The 18,677-nt window shown below is 39.8% G+C and overlaps 1 protein-coding gene across 1 annotated transcript; it reads left to right on the top strand.

Moving 5' to 3' along the window:
* The first annotated feature begins 4,619 nt into the window (after positions 1–4,619).
* On the top strand, positions 4,620–17,654 carry LOC113124676 (hippocampus abundant transcript 1 protein-like). The gene is made up of 13 exons (XM_026297725.1): positions 4,620–4,647; positions 5,660–5,985; positions 8,653–8,751; positions 9,714–9,776; positions 9,973–10,100; positions 10,249–10,363; positions 11,642–11,860; positions 12,223–12,336; positions 12,787–12,858; positions 13,138–13,250; positions 13,443–13,540; positions 13,998–14,161; positions 14,918–17,654. The coding sequence occupies exons 1-13, from the start codon at positions 4,620–4,622 to the stop codon at positions 15,179–15,181; spliced, it is 1,803 nt and encodes a 600-aa protein (XP_026153510.1). The 3' UTR covers positions 15,182–17,654.
* The last annotated feature ends 1,023 nt before the right edge of the window (positions 17,655–18,677 follow it).

Raw genomic sequence — 18,677 nt, 5'->3', positions numbered from 1 at the left:
TGAAATAAAATGACAATATGAAGACTACAAACATGGCCGTGTATAATGGATGAGCATAAATGGTTAATAAAATGGATTGATACAAAAAAATAAAGCCTATACATATATATTTTTTGCTTTTTTGCACTTTGGGTATATGTGTCTGATACTGGACACATATACCCCATGATTGTCAGTATCCAGCTGTCTACAAACTGTCAGGAATCGGGGGTTAATTAATTATTTAGGACCTAAAATGCGCCCACTCTGGTACTCAAGGTGCAAGGTGAAACTTTATTGAAACTCAAAACTGAAACAAGAAAGCTGGAACCCTGGGGACGTGAGGGGGCGTGAACAGAAAGGACGAGACCACATGAACTAAAGGGGACAAGACATGGGACCTGGGACACACACACACACTGGGGTCACACAGGCCTACAAGGACGCAGGGACAAGACAGGGGTTCAGACACACCAGACTATAAGAGAACATGAAACATGAACTACAAGAGGAAACAAGGCATGAAGGTCTGGGTCACACACACTGAGGGGAACTCACCAGACCACAGGGGGACATAGACATGAAAGGGAAACAAGGCATGAAGGTCTGGGTCACACACGCACTTGGGGACATATCAGACCACGGGAAAAACATGAACAGAGAAAAGCATGAGGGTGCACACTAAGGGAACAAGACACATCTACTCAACATGGTGAGGAGAATCAGGGAAGACAAACGCAAAACACCTTTGGGCAAGAACAGTCTTGAAACAAAACACATAAAGAAAAGAAACAACTTAACCCTGGGAAAACAAAAGAGCAGTCCATGATCAAAATCCAAAAGAGAAAACAAAGCAGACTTGAGGCGTGGCAAATTCAGGCACTCTAGGCATGGAACGTAAGTGTATCTCAACAGACAACCTGGTAACTAAACAATAGATGAACAAAGGTATATAAAGCAAAGGACTAAACAAGAGACAGGTGAAAACAATTCAGGACGAAATCAGGACAAAGTAAAGAGAACAAAACATGAACAAAACTAAATCCTGCATGACCCTTCAACATAAAAGCATGAAACACGAAGTCAAAATGACCAGGTCATGACACAAACAATCATTCATGCCTACAGAGTTAGACACTAGTTAGTTAGAGCCACCAATCAACCTAACCTGCATGTCCGTATATATAACTATGAAAACTGTGAAGCACCACTGTGCCACCCACATAAAGAAATATATATACATACATACACATTATTATACAGTCATGTATTACCAGTTCAGTTTCCTTGAAAACCTGTGTGTGTCTTTGTGTATGTGAGTACCTTATCACGGTGGGCAGTGTCTGCTACAGGCTTCAGGCAATTCTCCCTTTACGTCTATTTTATGCCACAATGGGTTTTCTAAAAAGTACAAACACAAGGTTTAGGGCTCAGACACTAAAAAGTATTCTTTGGAAATTAAAATATTGAGTACATATGGTGGAGCTGGTTTTGTGCAAGTAGATCCTTGGTCCCTGTTAACTAAGTCACACTATTTTACTTGTCTACAAGTGGTGCCAAGATAGGCAGAAAAGCACCAACAAAGGCAAGAGAGAAGAAGGCTTCTAGACTGGCAAAATATAAATGTAAACAATCCTTTTAAAAATCAATTTATGAGGAAGAAAATATATTCATCACACTTGCCAACAGTCAGTGTATTTTGTTGAATAACACAGAATCTGATGTGTCTGACTTGCTTCCTGTTTCCAGGTAAGTGAATCACTTCCTATTGCAAGCGTGTCGTGTTGTCTGTGTTGTATAGCTCGTCTACAGATTAGCAACAGACTAGCTATAGTCTAGCACACCTAAAAACCAACTAAACTCTATAAATAATTAATTAACTCCTACATTCTGGTACTAGTCAAGTACCTTTCTATTTTGACCAGTATTTATTGCTATTTCCTGACTTAGCATTCGTTAGCCTACCAGTTAGCTTAGCTAGCTAGTAACATGGCTTCTGGGGAAAACCTGGTCTGGTAGCGAGAGACGGCATCTATCCCACTATTCAAAGTGGCCCCAGAAAGTGGCCTAGTTGTCTATGAAGCCCACATCGTTTGCTGGACACCGCCTAGACAGCCAGTGACAGAACGACGACATGCGGCTAAACATGTCATCGCTGGTCAGATTGGGGAGGGGTCCAGAGAAAATTATGGAGTCCGACATTAATTTAGCAAAGTTACACACCAACTCAACATTAATTTTAATGACCTCCGATTGGAGTAACCGGTGCAGCTCTCATCTCTAGAAATTTGGCCGAGTTTATTAGCCAACCTAAATTTGACAATCCAGAGTGGGGACCGGGGCGCAGAGACTCAGTCTAAAATGCCTCTCTGCAGTTTCTTTAGAGCCGTCATCCCCCTTAAAACCACATAGAGATTGTGTCTGCACCTCGAACATATAAATCAAATAAATCTAATGTTAACAGAAGAGGAGTTATTCATAAAAACCTAATAAAAATTAAGACCACTTCTCTTATTGAACAGAAAAACAGAACAGTCAGATGTGGATTATTAAATATCGGGTCTCTTTCATCTAAATCTCTGTTAATAAAGGATTTGATAACTGATCACTAAATTGACTTACTCTGTCTTACTGAAACCTGGCTAAAGCAGGATGAATATGTCAGTCTGAATGAATCAACCCCCCTCAGTCATAAAAATTATCATGTTCCTCGAAGCACAGGTCGAGGTGGAGGAGTAGCTGCAATCTTCTACTCAAACTTATTAATTTTTCATCCTCAGAACAGTTATAACTCATTTGAGAGCCTCACTCTTAGTCTCTCACATCCAAACTGGAAAACACAAAAAACAGTTCTACTTGTCATTGTGTACCATCCACCTGTCCCTTACTCAGAGTTTTTAACTGAATTTCCAGACTTCCTGTCTGATTTAGTGCTTAGTTCAGGTAAAGTCATTATAGTGGGAGATTTTAACATTCATGTAGATGTTGAAAATAGTCTCAGCACTGCATTTAATTCTATATAAGATTCAATTGGTTTCACTCAAAATGTTAATACACCCACCCACTGTTTTAATCCCACCCTTGAGCTTGTTCTGACCTATGGCATCGAAATTGAACATTTAATAGTTCTTCCCCAAAATCCTGTTTTGTCTGATCATTCTTTAATAACAACCTCAGAAGTCAGTGAGGATGTGGTTCGTGGTTTCCTGCAGCAAGAGACAGGTCATCTTACTCCACCACATCTCAGCTATTTTTCCCACTGGCTGCTGCTCTGCTGCCTGTAGGCTGCCAATTTGGAGGCCAAGAATGGTCGAAAGCGCGTGTGGCTTCGGACGGTTGAGGAGAGTGAAAAGAATGGGAGCTGTGTGGGAAATGTGCAACTCCTTGTCCCAGTGATTGTCCAGCCAGGAGTTTTCCTCCATCCGATTCCACTGCAGCAGTGTTGGATCGCAGCAGCGTTTGACAAGCTGTGTACTGGCAAACGAGGATCGCATAGTTATTAGTGGCTGCATGGTGTGGCAGTGGGCATGGCATGGCGGTGGGCATGGCGTGGCGTGGCGTGGCGTGGCGTGGCGTGGCGTGGCGTGGCGGCGGTGGGATGGTGTGGCAGTGGGAACTTCTGTAACGCGGCTCTGGGCTGCCTGGTGCGGGGGGACGTTGTTGGTCGCGTCGGGGCTGGTGGCTGGGCTACGCTGCCTGCCTGGTGCAGAGGGTGGGCACTGCTGGTGGCCCGCGCGTGTTTCCTGGCGAGGCGCGTGGTGTTGTCGGCTTGGGGGGCCCGCTCTGCAGCGGGGGAGCGAATGTTATGTCCATTGTGATTGCTATGTTATGTTGTTATGTTATGCTATGTTTTATGGTTGGTATGCTATTGTTACGTCATGTTCAGTGTTATGGTAGATTTTCAGGTTGAATGTTGCTAAGGGGCTCATTAGAAGCAATAGTCTAACTGGTAGCATAGCTGTTGTGGTGGGGGTACGGGTGTAGGCAAAGAGGGGGGTAGTTCTGGGACGCTGGAACACTGAGGACATAGAGATCTTTACAGAACTCTCCTCCTGCTCCACAACCTCCAAACATGTACACCTGATCACCAACCAGGGCAAAACTCTGACCACTTCTATACAAACACACATTGTGTGTGTGAATTGTGTATTCTCAGACTGAATTATAAGAAAAATAGGAACACCTGCATAGTTTAATTTAATACACATTCCTCCATTAAACCCTTAGTAAACACATAATATTCAGCTGAGGAAAGAACATGGGATTTCGAAATGGGCAAAAACAACGAAGGTGCATGTCTGACTTCATGACATGGCACCCAGTAATTATGTTCAACCTAAAGTCCTTCAGATGTCTTTGTTGCTATGCAAAGCTATGAGTAGCTGGCTCGTGTAGGTCAGGTAATAAAAAGCAATAGCTGAAAGAGTGTTTCCCCATTTTCACTCCTTTGCATTTCGTTGAAGTTAGACGAGGTATTTTCATATGAATATATGTTAGGGCTGTCAAAATTAACGCGTTAACGCAAATTCATTTTAACTGCACTAATTCTATTAACGCAGCGCCCATTTCCCGTTTGACCCGTGGCCGTAGCCCATCTAAAATGCAGCCATAGACAGTAAAGAGTGCACCAGCAAACAAAAATGGAGAGAGAAAAGGGTAATCTGAACGGTAAGCTTATTTACAAAACGATGTCAGATGGTTCTATCGACAAGACAAACGTCTGCGTTTATTGTTGATGTGAATAAATTTGGCTTGTCTGTTTGAGAAACTGTCTCAGTGCAAAGAAAGAGAAATAATGGGAACTTGTGTTTTTTCTATGTTCTTTTTTTCCATGTTTTTAATAGACATGAACAAGTTCTTTGAAAAACATCTATCGTCTTTGAAACATGTCTATGTTCTTTATGCTGTATGTTTAGGGTAGTTTCACATACATTTGCATAAAGCATCCATGTATGTCTATGCCAATGTTGATTAGAGTATTAAAAACTTGAAAAGTATTAATTTAAGGTACATTTAGTACAGATAGAAATTAAGTGTGATTAAATTGCAACACAAATTAACTCGACAATTATTAATAATGAAATATTAAATATTTTAATTCCATTCAATTTTATTTATGTAGCGCCAAATTACAATTCAATCATCTCATGGCACTTTACAAGAAAGCAAAAAAGATGTTGTGGTCAGTAGTGTCAAATGCAGCACTAAGGTCTAGGAGGACAAGTATAGAAACAAGTGCTGTTTCTGTATTATGATGTGCTCTAAATCCTGACTGAAAATCTTCAAATATCTTCAAAATCTTTTTAAAATAAATATTCAAATAGTTTAATTTATAATTTATTATAAACATTTTGTAATATAATATAATAAAGTTTTTTTATATATTTTTGTTTAGTAACATAAATATTCCTAATAATATAAATATTCCGTGTGGGCTGCCCACAGCCCACTAGGACCCCACCTGGGCCCGATAGTGTGGGGCCCGCTTGTGCCTCGCATTTCACGCCGATAACGGGGCCCACACTGGGCTTTTTTTTTTTTTTTTTGCCCACAGGGGCCCCAACTTTCCACAGTTGACATTAATGTTTATATTATGATTCCTGAAATAATGGTTATTTGGGTACAACCTATGAAATCTGTAGTTAATGAATTAGTGAATGTATGCTTTTGTTCTGAAGAGCAACCGGAGCCGGAAGTCCCACTCTTCTGTCGAACTTGTCGGTGTCGGGTCTTTGCAGGCGAAGTGCGGACTTGCGCATCTACCGGGAGACGTCGTGGAAAGTGTCCATCACGGTTTGTGTTCTGTCATTATCGTGCAGGAGCAGTTTAGCCTCTTTGGGGCCACAAAAAGGAGGCACCCTGGAAGTATCCGGAGAACCGCGGATATCTACGCGACATGGGTGCTTCGTGACCCGCGGCAGGTGTGAAGAGATGGCAGGGGAACCCCCAGCGGGCACCAGCCGGGTGGTGCTGGTCAAGAAGATCATCATGAAGGACGGAGGCACGGTGGGTGGATGACCCGCCATTTTGCTCCAGTTTTATTGTGGCTTTAACAACCTGTATGATCGCATTAATCCGCAGAGCGTTTCCACTGAGCGTTAGTGTTTCCAGATTGTGTAACATTAGACTGATTATGTTCAATCACATGCTTTGTACATCTGCTTCCAGGTGGTAACGCTCCAAGCTTTGATTTCTATGAGGAAAAATGTCACTATGTGTATGACATAATATTGATCACATGACGCACGGTTCAGATTCAGCATCAGGTGAAAAAACGGTTCAGCTGGTTTGTGTTGACTGTGAACTACTGTGATCACAGGCATAGTAATCAGATGAACGTGAACACGCGATCTGGTCCTAAATGGTGCTTGATGGAGACAAGGCAGAGCGCACAGAAGGCTTAGCGCACGGTGATCGGAATGAACCATTATCTGTTACATAACAGCTCTCTGCCAGAAATACACTGAGGCCAGACAGACACTGCAGATTCAACACCACGGCTCCGTCAGCCTCCATTTTAACCAAGTGCATGAAAACAGCCAGACATTTCCCTTCTTTTAAGACCACCCAGAACAACAAATTTGTTCCTGCCGTGTTTGATTTCAGCTTCAGCTGCTTTTCTCTGGTTTATATTTAATGTCTTTGGGTTTTGTTTTTTGTCAGACAAAACTGGATATTTGAGGGTAGATCTCCTTGGGATCTGACAAAATGTCATTTTTCAAAATTTTCAGACATTTTAAACGCTCAATAAACAATGAATGTATTGGAAAATAGTGATTAGATTGATTGATAATGAAAATAATCATGAGTTGCAACCCTAGAAACAGCATAAAGGAGCTAGATGAGGAATCAAATTAAAAAATATAAACAGACTTATAATAAACAAAGTGAACTAAATGATGCAGGCACTATATGCCAGGATTTATGTCCTATTTACAATTTTACAAAAGTTAAATATTTACTGGCTCCAGCTTCTGTGGATGTAAAGATTTGCTGCTATTTTCTGTTTCTGTGATAGTACAGTTATCATCTTTATGTTTTGGAAATGTTCTGGGACGCTGTTCAACATTTTTCACTGTTTTTTGATATTCTCTGGACCAGTAAACACACAAATGAAAAGAACTGTTAGTAGCGGTCCTTGATGCTAGGGTTTTTCCCTCAAGAAATCTTGATGCAGCTGAGTAGATAGTACACTAATAGCCATACTCATTCATTTTATGTTGTTCATTAATGTGAAAAATCACCTCTCTCTGCATGTACAATAATATTATATTTATCGTATTAGCCCAGTAGGAACTACAAGTGTTAAAGAAACACACTGGTGGTATCACCACTGTCCTGTTTCCAAGCATCCAATGTGCATCAGCTCACCAGAAAACAGCTAAGGCTATACAGCCAATGTATTGTATGTTGTATTTCATAAAAATTCTATGACAAGGTGCTTCCAAAGACCATTTTATGATTTTTTTTATTGTAGGCAAGTCAAGGCAAGATTATTTATATACCACAATTCATACACAGAATAATTTAAAGTGCTGTACAGAAATGAAAGACAAGTTAAAAGTATATAGGCCAAAATTAAAAAAAACAGTAAACAGAATAGAAATTAACTTGAAATGAAATTAAAAGAGAATGAGTGTAGATAAAACACTTTCAGTTGTCATATGCTGCACTAAAACGAAGAGTTTTTAGCTAGGACTTAAACATTGTCAGAGATGAGGATTGTCTAACATCATCACTAGTCCAGATTTTAGCTGCATAGAACTGAAACGCTGCTTCTCCCTGTTTAGTCCTGACTCTGGGCACGAGCAGAAAGCCTGTCCCTGATGTTCTCAGAGTCCAAGATGGTTCATACGAAACCAACATGTCAGAGATGTACTGTGGTGCTGAGCCATGAAGAGCCTCTTGGGGTGGAGGAAGGTTTTAAGTTAGAAGAGCCAAGCAGTGCTGTTTTAAAGTCTACTTTTCTTGTATCCCTCACTGTAAGTTTGATTTGGCACTGGTACAGGAACTAACCCACTGTGGATAGATGCTAATGTTATTAAACAAATATAATGTTGGCAAGTAGTGTCAGACATTAAAAAATGATTAAAAACAATAGAACATCACTGAAGTCAGTAGATTGCAACCCATGGGGATCTTGAATGTCTTTACAAAATGTCAGTAGTTGTTGAGCTTTTGGTTAGCACCAGCGTAGTAGACCAACCAACTGAAAATGCCATCCAGTTCTCCAGGGTCTAGCACGATGTTTTTAGATGTCTTGACAAAAGAATGTTTGGTGTGCTTGCTTTATAAGAACTAGTTAATAAAATAATTAGCTGTAATAATTAGATTCAATTATTACAGCAGTAGACCACGTACTGCACTTCCTACAAATACCATAATACAATTTGAATACCATTAGTTTCTTCATTAGTTTAATTACATGAAAAAAAACTTATGGCTTTTAAACTCCAAATCCCAGTTTGTAAGGCTATAAATTTGTTGCCCAAGTAGAGATTCAAGTCACAGTGATGTCATCAGGGTTGTTTTGACAGAGTTTCTCCAGCTGTAAAGAAGACATAATAAAACTGTTCTCACAGGCTAACCATGATGAATAAACTGATCTGGTTTAGATCTGTGATTGTAAAGTCACATTAAAATGTAACAGCAACTGTGAAATGTGTATTTCAGCTCCAGCAGGGTATTGGCAGGCCTAGTGTGTATCACGCAGTGGTGGTGATCTTCCTGGAGTTCTTCGCCTGGGGCTTGCTCACCACACCGATGCTCACTGTGAGTAACACTGTGCCGTGGCAGGAAGATGGCAGTCTCATATTTGTATCAACGTCCGAGTAACTAGTAGGGTTCACACACAGCGATACTATGGATATGCATTTTTGAATGAAATGAGCATGTTACAGTTTTTCTCAATTGCTGTGGCTCATTTTTCAAAACAGACTTAACATTCTCTAAACTGTAACTCACTACAGTTTGATCATACAACAAAACTTTATTGCATGTTTGCAAAAGGTAGTAAGTCACCCAAAACATTTAATTTACATTTCAAAACCAAATTTTTGTGTCAGTTGATTGGCCAATGCCACCAAAATGAAGAGTCATTTTGTTATCGTTTGTGCCATACTGGTCAAAATGCATAGATGCTTTTTTCAACGTGATAGCTACATTATGATTACAATATGGTTGAAACAAATTATGCCCTTTTGAAAAATATAAATAAAAACAAATCCCATAAAAATGAGGGAAAAAAAACTTTGGTAGCTTACTAAATAAGCAAAACAAAAAATTTATGTGTTGAAAAATGCTCTTTTCATTTGAGAAATGAGCCAAAGTGATTGAGAACAACTGTAAGAGGGTTACGATTTGGAAGTTTAGCTTGGTGTGGTAACATAGTTAACATAGTGTGTTGAAAAAAGTACAGCAATAACAAACATTTATTTTTGTATTTATAACAAAACCAATGGAATATAGTTGGTATCAGTATGGATGGAAAGATTTCTGTCAGTAAATGAATGTCAACACTCAACCTCACTCACCATCCTGAATAGTGCCTGGATGCATCATTCACAGGTTATGTTTCTCCTACAATATAAGGCACAAAAATGATTTGTAAATAGTTTGTAACTTGTGACATGAGATGCAAATAGTGTATCTTGCTGTTTTGTTTTGTTTTGTTTTTTTTGCTGAAGCCCTGAAATTTAAGATTTTATTAATTTTGGTGTCGTCTCTATTCATAGGTTTTACATGAGACATTTCCCCAGCACACGTTCCTCATGAATGGGCTCATTCAGGGTGTGAAGGTAAGAAATTCAATTTTGTAACTGGATATTGTTACATTTTTAAAGAATATTCCTGTATAATCAGTCTTATTTAACCAGTTTCACAAGCTAAGCCATCCACTGTACCATGACTAGAAAACTAATGCTAATGTTTGTAGGTTTGAATTAATGTGGGTTCTTGTAAATGATGTCACTGACTCCACTTGTTTCTGTCTAGGGTCTGCTGTCATTCATGTCTGCTCCTCTGATTGGTGCATTGTCAGATGTGTGGGGGAGGCGCTCCTTCCTGTTGGTCACAGTCTTCTTCACCTGCGCTCCAATCCCTCTGATGAGGCTCAGCCCCTGGTAGGACATGCTGTTGACACAATCTTAATGTTGTAAACAAATCCTCAAATTAATACTTGAATTAAATATAAAATATTTGTACCAGAATGTACACCGTTTATTTGCACAGTGAAAACTGTTGAGTTTCTCACACATGCTCATTCTCCAGGTGGTATTTTGCCATGATCTCCATGTCTGGAGCTTTCTCTGTCACCTTCTCGGTCATCTTCGCCTACGTTGCTGATGTGACAGAGGAAAGAGAGAGAAGTACAGCCTATGGTCTGGTAAGAACTCTTGTCTGACATGTTGTCCAAGAGAAAAGTAAAATAATGTTTTGTTATAATGATGTATGCACTGTGATTTTTCTGGTCAGCTTCTGTATAACTTTTTTGTCAGTTTTGTTTTTACAAAATAAAGGAGTGAACATCATCTTGAAGGCAATCAATGGAGCCAACAGAACATCATCTGCAAAAAGCGGAGATAAAATCTTGTGGTCCCCGAACTGGACTCCCTCCGACCCCTGGCTGTGCCTAGAAATTCTGTCCATAAAAATAGTGAACAGAACTGGTGACAAAGGGCAGCCCTGCCAGAGTCCAACTTAAGTCACTTACTGCCGGCAATGCGAACCAAGCTCCTGCTCCAGTTGTACAGAGACTGGATAGCCTTAGCAAAGGGCCTCGGACCCCTTCTTAAAGAGGGACCACCAGCCTGGTCTGCCAGTCCAGGGGTACTGTCCGCGAACACCACGCAATGTTGCAGAGGCGTGTCAGCCCAACAACATCCAGAGGCTTGAGATACTCATGGCGGATCTCATCCAACACCGGTGCTTTGCTATCGAGGTGCTGCCGAACTATCTCAATGACTTCAACTTGGGTGATGGGCAGATCAGCCTCTGACTCCTCAGCCTCTGCTTCCTTTATGGAAGACACATGAGGTTGAGGAGAAGAAAGTACACGAGGGTCAAAAGAACAATAAAAAAAGTGCAATATATACAGTGACAAGCATTAGTAAATGAGTGGCTAAAAAGCAAGTACAATGTCCTTGTACTACTCATTGTATTGAATATTTTAAAGTAGAGAGTGGGATGAATGAGTTCAGCTTAAGGGTCTGTTGCCAATTCCAGTCCCCAATAAGAGTTTTATAAATGAACAGAAATATTTGAAACCAGCAAATTTGTCAAAAAACGCTTTCAGCAGAGAATACAGGTGGGAGTGGTTGGTGCTGAATGAAGCCCCAGTCACAAAGCAGATCGCAGCATGATAAATTACGTCCAGTTTGTGAAAGAGAGATTCTGAGGCAAATAAAACAGGAGGTCCAGATATACATTGTGTGTGTTTCATAACAAAACTGCCATGGGTGCTTACAGACAATCTCAGAACAGGAAACTCGCTGGGGTTTATTTCTAAAATTACTTAATACTTTATTTGGACAAAAGTCTTTCTTGCTAATTAGCAAAGTCTTTTGTAGTCTTATTCTGACTTTTATGGAGTTATTCTTTTAGTGGGGTTTGCAGCCTGTAAAATAAGGCTTTCTCTCTTTCTTTGTCCTCTGTAAACCCCAAGGTCTCAGCTACTTTTGCAGCCAGTCTGGTGACGAGTCCAGCCATTGGAGCATACCTGTCAGCCTGGTACGGGGACAACCTGGTGGTCCTGGTGGCCACGCTGATCGCTCTGGCCGACATCTGCTTCATCCTGCTGGCCGTGCCGGAATCCCTGCCGGACAAGATGAGGCTCAATACCTGGGGGGCACCCATATCCTGGGAGCAGGCCGATCCCTTTGCTGTCAGTTGGTTGAATAATAAACTTATAGCAGTCTTATCTGTATAATAGCTGCATGAAGATTGTTCTCAATGATTTGATTCTCTTCTCTGTTTTTGGACACTGTATGTAGAGTGGAGACATGGGCAAAGGCACCTCAAATGTTTCTCAACATAGTAACATTATTTTAATTTAATGATGCTATAAAATAACAATAATCACAGCCATAAAGGAAGCCCTTTAAGGATAATAATACAGAAAAATGAAACTGTGGATATGAGTCACAGCCTGTAACACTGACTCTTTGAGTCCCAGGTGTTACAGCACTGGTGTTGTATTTCCTCTCTCTCTATCCCTCTCTCTTTCCATCTCTCTCTCCCCTTTAGTCTCTGAGGAAGGTGGGTCAGGACTCAACAGTCTTACTGATTTGTATCACTGTGTTCCTGTCTTACCTGCCTGAGGCTGGACAGTACTCCAGCTTCTTCCTCTATCTGAGACAGGTGAGATGTACCACTGCCTAATTCAGTGGTTTCCTGCCTATTCTCTAATCAGTAACCCATACTGATTATTACATGTGACCTATCAGTATATACCTAAGCCATCTAGTCTACAGTCTCCTACAGCCTACTAATAAAATGATGTTGGTCAAGCCTTAGACCTGCACATAGTAAAAAAAAAAACTGCTGCCGTGAATGACACAGTTAATAAAAGGAATCAATGTATAGATCTGTCCTAGGCTTTTGGTTCAATAATCTTCCTGGTAGTGTCAATTAGTATGACTTCCAAATAGTATTCATTTTAAACCTTATCTAAATTCAAAAAATGTATCATGCAAACTTAGGAACCTTGGATGTTGCTGTTCTGATCCATGCTAAATTGAATTATGATCTTACACCAATTTAGTTTCTCAAAAAAAGCATAATAATAATAATTTCTGTCTTTGCCTCCAGGTTGTACATTTCTCCTCCACAACCATTGCAGTGTTTATTGGAGCAGTGGGCATTCTGTCCATCGTAGCACAGGTAACACATGCACACACACTGCAGGCTTTATTTACTCACCAGCTGCACTTGTCATCAAGAGCCATGTATGCAAATAAAATCGCTTTTTATATGTTATACAAACACATGAATAACTTGTGGTTATTGCTGGAGATGCATATACATCAAAATGGCAATGTGTAAGCAATTGAATTGGAAGATGTAATATGCTCATACCTTCAGGTAATTGTTTAGGATTTAGGATATTAACTTACACAACTTTGATATAGAAACATTCCCTTTCTGCCTCTCTTTCCTCAGACTCTCTTCCTCGCTCTCCTGATGAGAACTTTGGGTAATAAAAACACTGTTCTGCTAGGTTTGGGATTCCAAATCCTACAGCTGGCCTGGTACGGCTTTGGATCAGAGCCATGGTGAGATGTGTGTGTGCAGATGTTTTCTGTTTACGTGTAAGGCTACATTTGCTCTACAGATGTAAAACTTCTTTTAAAGATAGGAAAAACATGATTTATCAGTTTTTACAAATTTGTTCAATAATCAACACAGAAAAATTAAATCACAAACACATCAGGCATACACACCCTTAACCACATGTGTGTTAACAGGATGATGTGGGCGGCTGGTGCTGTAGCAGCGATGTCCTCCATCACCTTCCCAGCTGTCTCTGCTCTGGTGTCACAGTCTGCTGATCCTGATAAACAAGGTGATGAAGACAATCTCCTCTTCTCTACAATAGGCTGGGAGTTTAATCAGTAATGTATACAGTAAATAGATGCAGAGGGGTGACAAACTAACAAAGTGTCTTAGTTGTTATGCATACTGTCAGAACTGAGCAGACACACTAGGAGATTAATGTTTTCCTGGATGTGTAATTTTTCCTGATGAGGACAGATTCATTACATCATTACGAGGATAAGTAAAATGGTTTGTTATGCACAGCTGAGTAAACAGAAAATGTTTACTGACAAGGTCAGAAAAACTGAGGAAAGGGTCCTTTGCGGCATCAGTAAGTAGATGGACGGTAGAGGAACAGTGTGAACTGGAATAAAAAACACTAATGTTCTGTTCCTAAGGGAGAAAGAACACATCCGCCTTTATCAGGGCACCCAGTGTTGACTGTGTCAGCAGTGACCTGACCTGTCATCCTCCTCCCCCTCCAGGTGTGGTTCAGGGAATGATCACAGGGATCAGAGGTCTGTGTAATGGTCTGGGTCCAGCTCTGTATGGGTTCATCTTCTTCCTGTTCAATGTCGAACTCAACACAATGGACCCCATCCAAGGTGATTACAATATCGACCCCCTGCCTCTGCAAAGCCCCTCCGAGGTACTGTTTTTCAATCTGCTTTCCTTGTCATTTTCAGAAATGTAACAATGGTTAATTTTGTCTGTGCAGAATTTCTGAAAAGATTTAAATGTTCTATTTAAGATATATTTTAAAGTAATGTGTCAAGCTAGCTTGTTGCTAATGTGTGATATCTTTGCTCATTTGCACTCATTGTCCTTACCTCCCTCTGTATACTGTTTATATATGGAAATTATTAATATATTTTTATATATTGTTTATATATGCAAATTATTATATACTGATTATAATTATTTGCACTGCGAAAACACACTTCTGGTTAGATGCTAACTGTATTTCGTTGCCTTGTTCCCACATGTGCAGTGACAATAAAGTTGAATGTAATCTAATCTTATCCAGTTCCAAAAAACACCATTTATCAGGGCAAAGTATCCTGCTAAGATAGGTTTTTTAAGGGTAGCTAGGTATGAACATTTCCTATAACATCTTGCTTTTTTTTTTTTTTTACTTTAATTGTTAAAAAATGACTAAATTAAAAAATCAGCTTGCAAAAAACTGATGCCCAAATGTGATTCCACTTTTAGGACCAGATGCATAAAGTTAGTCATGCAGTCATTTGCAGCCATGTTGATGCAGCTAGAGTGGTTTGCACATAAGTCAGTACAATTACAAATACAAAAAAATGGAACTGTTACTATTATTATTATACATATCTCATTATTGCATCATGTGACAGTTAAAAAATAAGAGGTGAAACTATTTTTCTCCGTCTGTCAGCGAGCGCTCATTCCTGGCCCACCGTTCCTGTTGGGTGCATGCACTGTGGTCATCGCCTTTCTTGTCGCGCTCTTCATCCCTGAGAAAACTTCCTCTTCCTCCGAGCTGTCCCTTAGCAGCAAGTCCCACCTGGACAGCAAAGAGTCAATGTCCTCGCTGGCCGGCGTCCACCTCAACACGCCCCTACCAGGCAGCGACGAGGAGAACCCTCCCACCAACAGTGATGAGGATTTTGAGCCACTGTTGCAGGACAGCATTGTTTGATGGACAGGCAGAAAGACCGCAGAAGAAGTGGCTTAACCTTGCGCTTTGAATGATTGACATTTTGAAACAGAGACAATGGATCAGTAACATATTTTCTTTGTCATAGGGCTGGACTACATGTATCTTTATTGTCAGATTGTGATTGACAATGAGAAGCTCCAAGAGCATTGTTTGTTTTTCTAGATGGTGGGACTAACATGTAATTTTACTGACCAATAGCAGAGGCAGTAATATCTGTGAGGAGCAAACAGCTGCAAATAAGAAATTATTGTTTAATTGTGTAGAAGAGACAAAGACAGCAGGGCCAACAGGGACTCCTCATTTATTTTTTCATTGAGAAAAGGGGGGACCAGCTCTACTCTTTAATAGGAAGGTTTTGTGAAAGTATTATTATTCACCTTTAAGCTTGAAGTTTTTGATTGCTTTTGTGATAAACAAGAAAAGGTGTTTTTGCCTCCAGCTGTATTATTTTGAAGCTGTATTTTAATGTTGTGTTGTATTTCTTATTGGCTATTGTACAAAGGAAACATCAGTTTTGATTTATAGTCTTTTTCTCTTTGAAGAGGAGCTTTCAGTTTATCTTTTCTTTTTGGTAAGGTTAATGATTGATGAAGTGTACAGTATCTTACCTGCAATGAGGTGTCAATGCTAACAAGGTCTGAATGTGACAAGCTGAGAGAGTAATCCAGTTCCTTCATGGCCAAGATTCCGTTTTAAAGTTTTTTGTTTGTTTGTTTGTTTTTAAACCAGAACAAGAAATAGGAAGATGTTTAAGCAGTGCATTCGCAAAATATATTTATTGCAGGTATTTTAGAAAATCATTTTAAATGACACTGAAGTTAAATTAAAATTAAATCACCACACTGGATAGAGTTTACTCTTTATTTCAACAGTTAATGTTTCTGTTTGGCACTCTACCTCAGAAAAACATGTTTTGCACTGTAGCTGTATTGACTCACATTCAATCACATATTTTTATATCAAAGTCACTTTATGAAAGGGTTGCCAGCTGCTGGAAGCAGAAAAACTTCAGAGCTTCAACTCTGCTGTTGAACTTGTTTCAGAATCAGAACCACAAATACTTTAATGCCTTGTGGGGAACTGTTTGCTGTCTGAGTGCAGCCTGTTGAAGTTAGAAATATGAACTTTGTAACTCAGTGTCACTTACCTCAACATTCATTGTCCAATTTGGTGCAAATTCAAAAATAACTGACATTGTAACATGTTTTGCTTATTATTTAAGGATTACATTTACCACTATTGGTATGTATATCCATTTGGTGCAAATTGCACAAAAGATGGCACTTTCATACACTGTTGAGTGCTTAATAATAACATTTAGCACAGTGGATCCTCAAATTTCTCTCTATTTGCTAAATATAAGTCCGCCCTGCTGTAATTGCCCAGGGTCAATGTGCCTTCAGTTCCAATGGACCAGGTTGGTTGCACCCAAGTATAGATTCTGACAAGTCATCTTTTTTCTTCATTTGTGAAATCTATTGTCTACTTGTGTTAAGGGTGTCTCATAACCTACAGTGCTTCACTATGATTTTAAAAACCAACGTTGAGGTGGGCTGGACAGTTAGCATTTTCTCATATGTTGCAGATTTCCCTGACCACAGCCACAGCCCTGTGAATAAACTTACACAATTGGTGCAGCAGGCAGATATTTTAGAGAAGATTCAGCAACAAATGCTGAAACAATATAAAAAATATATATCTGGCACAGAGATTTAATTGCTTTATGACCTTACAATGTAAGTGTACATGTGAATGATGGTTTGTATATACTGTACGTGAAGTGTGGGACTGGCTTGTTTAATGTGGTTTGCTATGGTTTTCAGTCTGGCACGAATGCAGTCTGAGTTTGAGGTTCAATTCTGTGCTGCTGAAGAATTATAGAAGACCAATAATCATTCTGCTTTAGTTTTTCATATTCTTTCAGTTTAAACAAATCATTTCCTCCTATTTGTTTTTTTTACATCTGCATGTTTGCATACACAGTAGTATCTAGCTCTATGTTTGGACATATTTGAGACAGATGAAAACCAAATGCTTATTCATATTCCTTTTAAATGAAATTTGAATCATGAGGGATCAGATCAACTCATCTGTCATTTGTTCTGTTTGGATCTTTAATAGATCTGGATCTCATTAATTAAAGACTTGAGCTTCATATCATTACCATAATAACAAAGACACAATGTTTCTACTTATGTTACTGTTTGAGAGATTTTGCATTTTGTGTACCACACAATACCAAGATGTATAATAGCCCAGGTTAATGAAGACAGAATATGGTATTAATATGAGCAAGTACTCTTAAATCCAGACATATGGCAGATATTAGTGTACACGAGTACTGTTATTTGTTACCCATATTAGTTCAGCAGCAGTAGACTGATTCAGCAGTGTAAATATTATATATGGAATGGACCTCTGTAGATGTGAAGAAATAAAATGTACATGGGAATTCACTGTAAATACTCCGTGTTGTCTGTTGATCAATAGGTCTATACTGGAAATATAAAAGAGAACACTCGGCATCTGCATGTGTGTTATTTTCTGTTTTTAATTTCAGCTGTTTGTTGTTTACATTTTGGCATCCCCCTGAGAGCAATGGGACATTTTTCTTGTATTTTCAGGCATAAATTACATAAAAACAAAAGAAGCAATCAAATACACACACACACACACACTGTTAGAGAAATTAAAATGTTTACTCCTGTGACCTGATCCACCTTACTTTAGTATAACTGAAACACTTCTGAATAGGGCCTATTGTGTATTGTGGAAATATAATTGTTGCTCTCAGTGAGCACAGTTTGCTCTAACCTTGACTATTTGATAAGGGCCCAGATGTCTTTCTGTGAGAAATCCCCTCCCTTTTTTGTTTCCATGAAAACTGATGTGTTAGGCTGCAAGCAGCCAGTGATCCTCATGCTGTACCAAGGTGCTGTGTGACTGTTACTCCTTGCAAGTAAAACCTCTATATAATCTTACCGAAGTTCGTCCTCTGAGTCTATTTGTTAAATGAATTTACCTAACAACTTGGGGGCTTGTCCAGGATCGCAATATCTCCTCTTCCTTCCAGGTTTGGACCTAAAAACCGTGCACGGGGGAGTCTAAGACTCCTGAGTGAAAGCCCCCTGCCCCGGTCCCATAAGGGAACGGTTTGGAGCATTGAGAGGCTAGGCTCTGCTGTGAGGGGAGAGGAGTGACGCGATTGAACTTTGAAAAGAGAGACCAGAGACGGACTTCTGTAAGGTAAGAGAATTTTAATTTGGTAAAACTGAGTAGAGTCTCAGTGGGTCTAATTCGAACAAAACCGTCACCTGAGTAGAGTCTCAGGGAATTAGGGCTCAAACAAAACCATGTGAAGGGAGTCCCTGGGAGTTTCTGGCTCTCTGGGAGCCCCGGGTGGTCCTGGGTCCTTCAGGTCACGCAAGCTGAGTAGAGTCTCAGTGAATTGCGGTCTCATATCAGGCTGAGGGGT

This window comes from Mastacembelus armatus, chromosome 12, assembly GCF_900324485.2.
Source record: "Mastacembelus armatus chromosome 12, fMasArm1.2, whole genome shotgun sequence".
NCBI lineage: Eukaryota > Metazoa > Chordata > Actinopteri > Synbranchiformes > Mastacembelidae > Mastacembelus > Mastacembelus armatus.
This window is presented reverse-complemented; position numbering and strand designations above follow the sequence as displayed.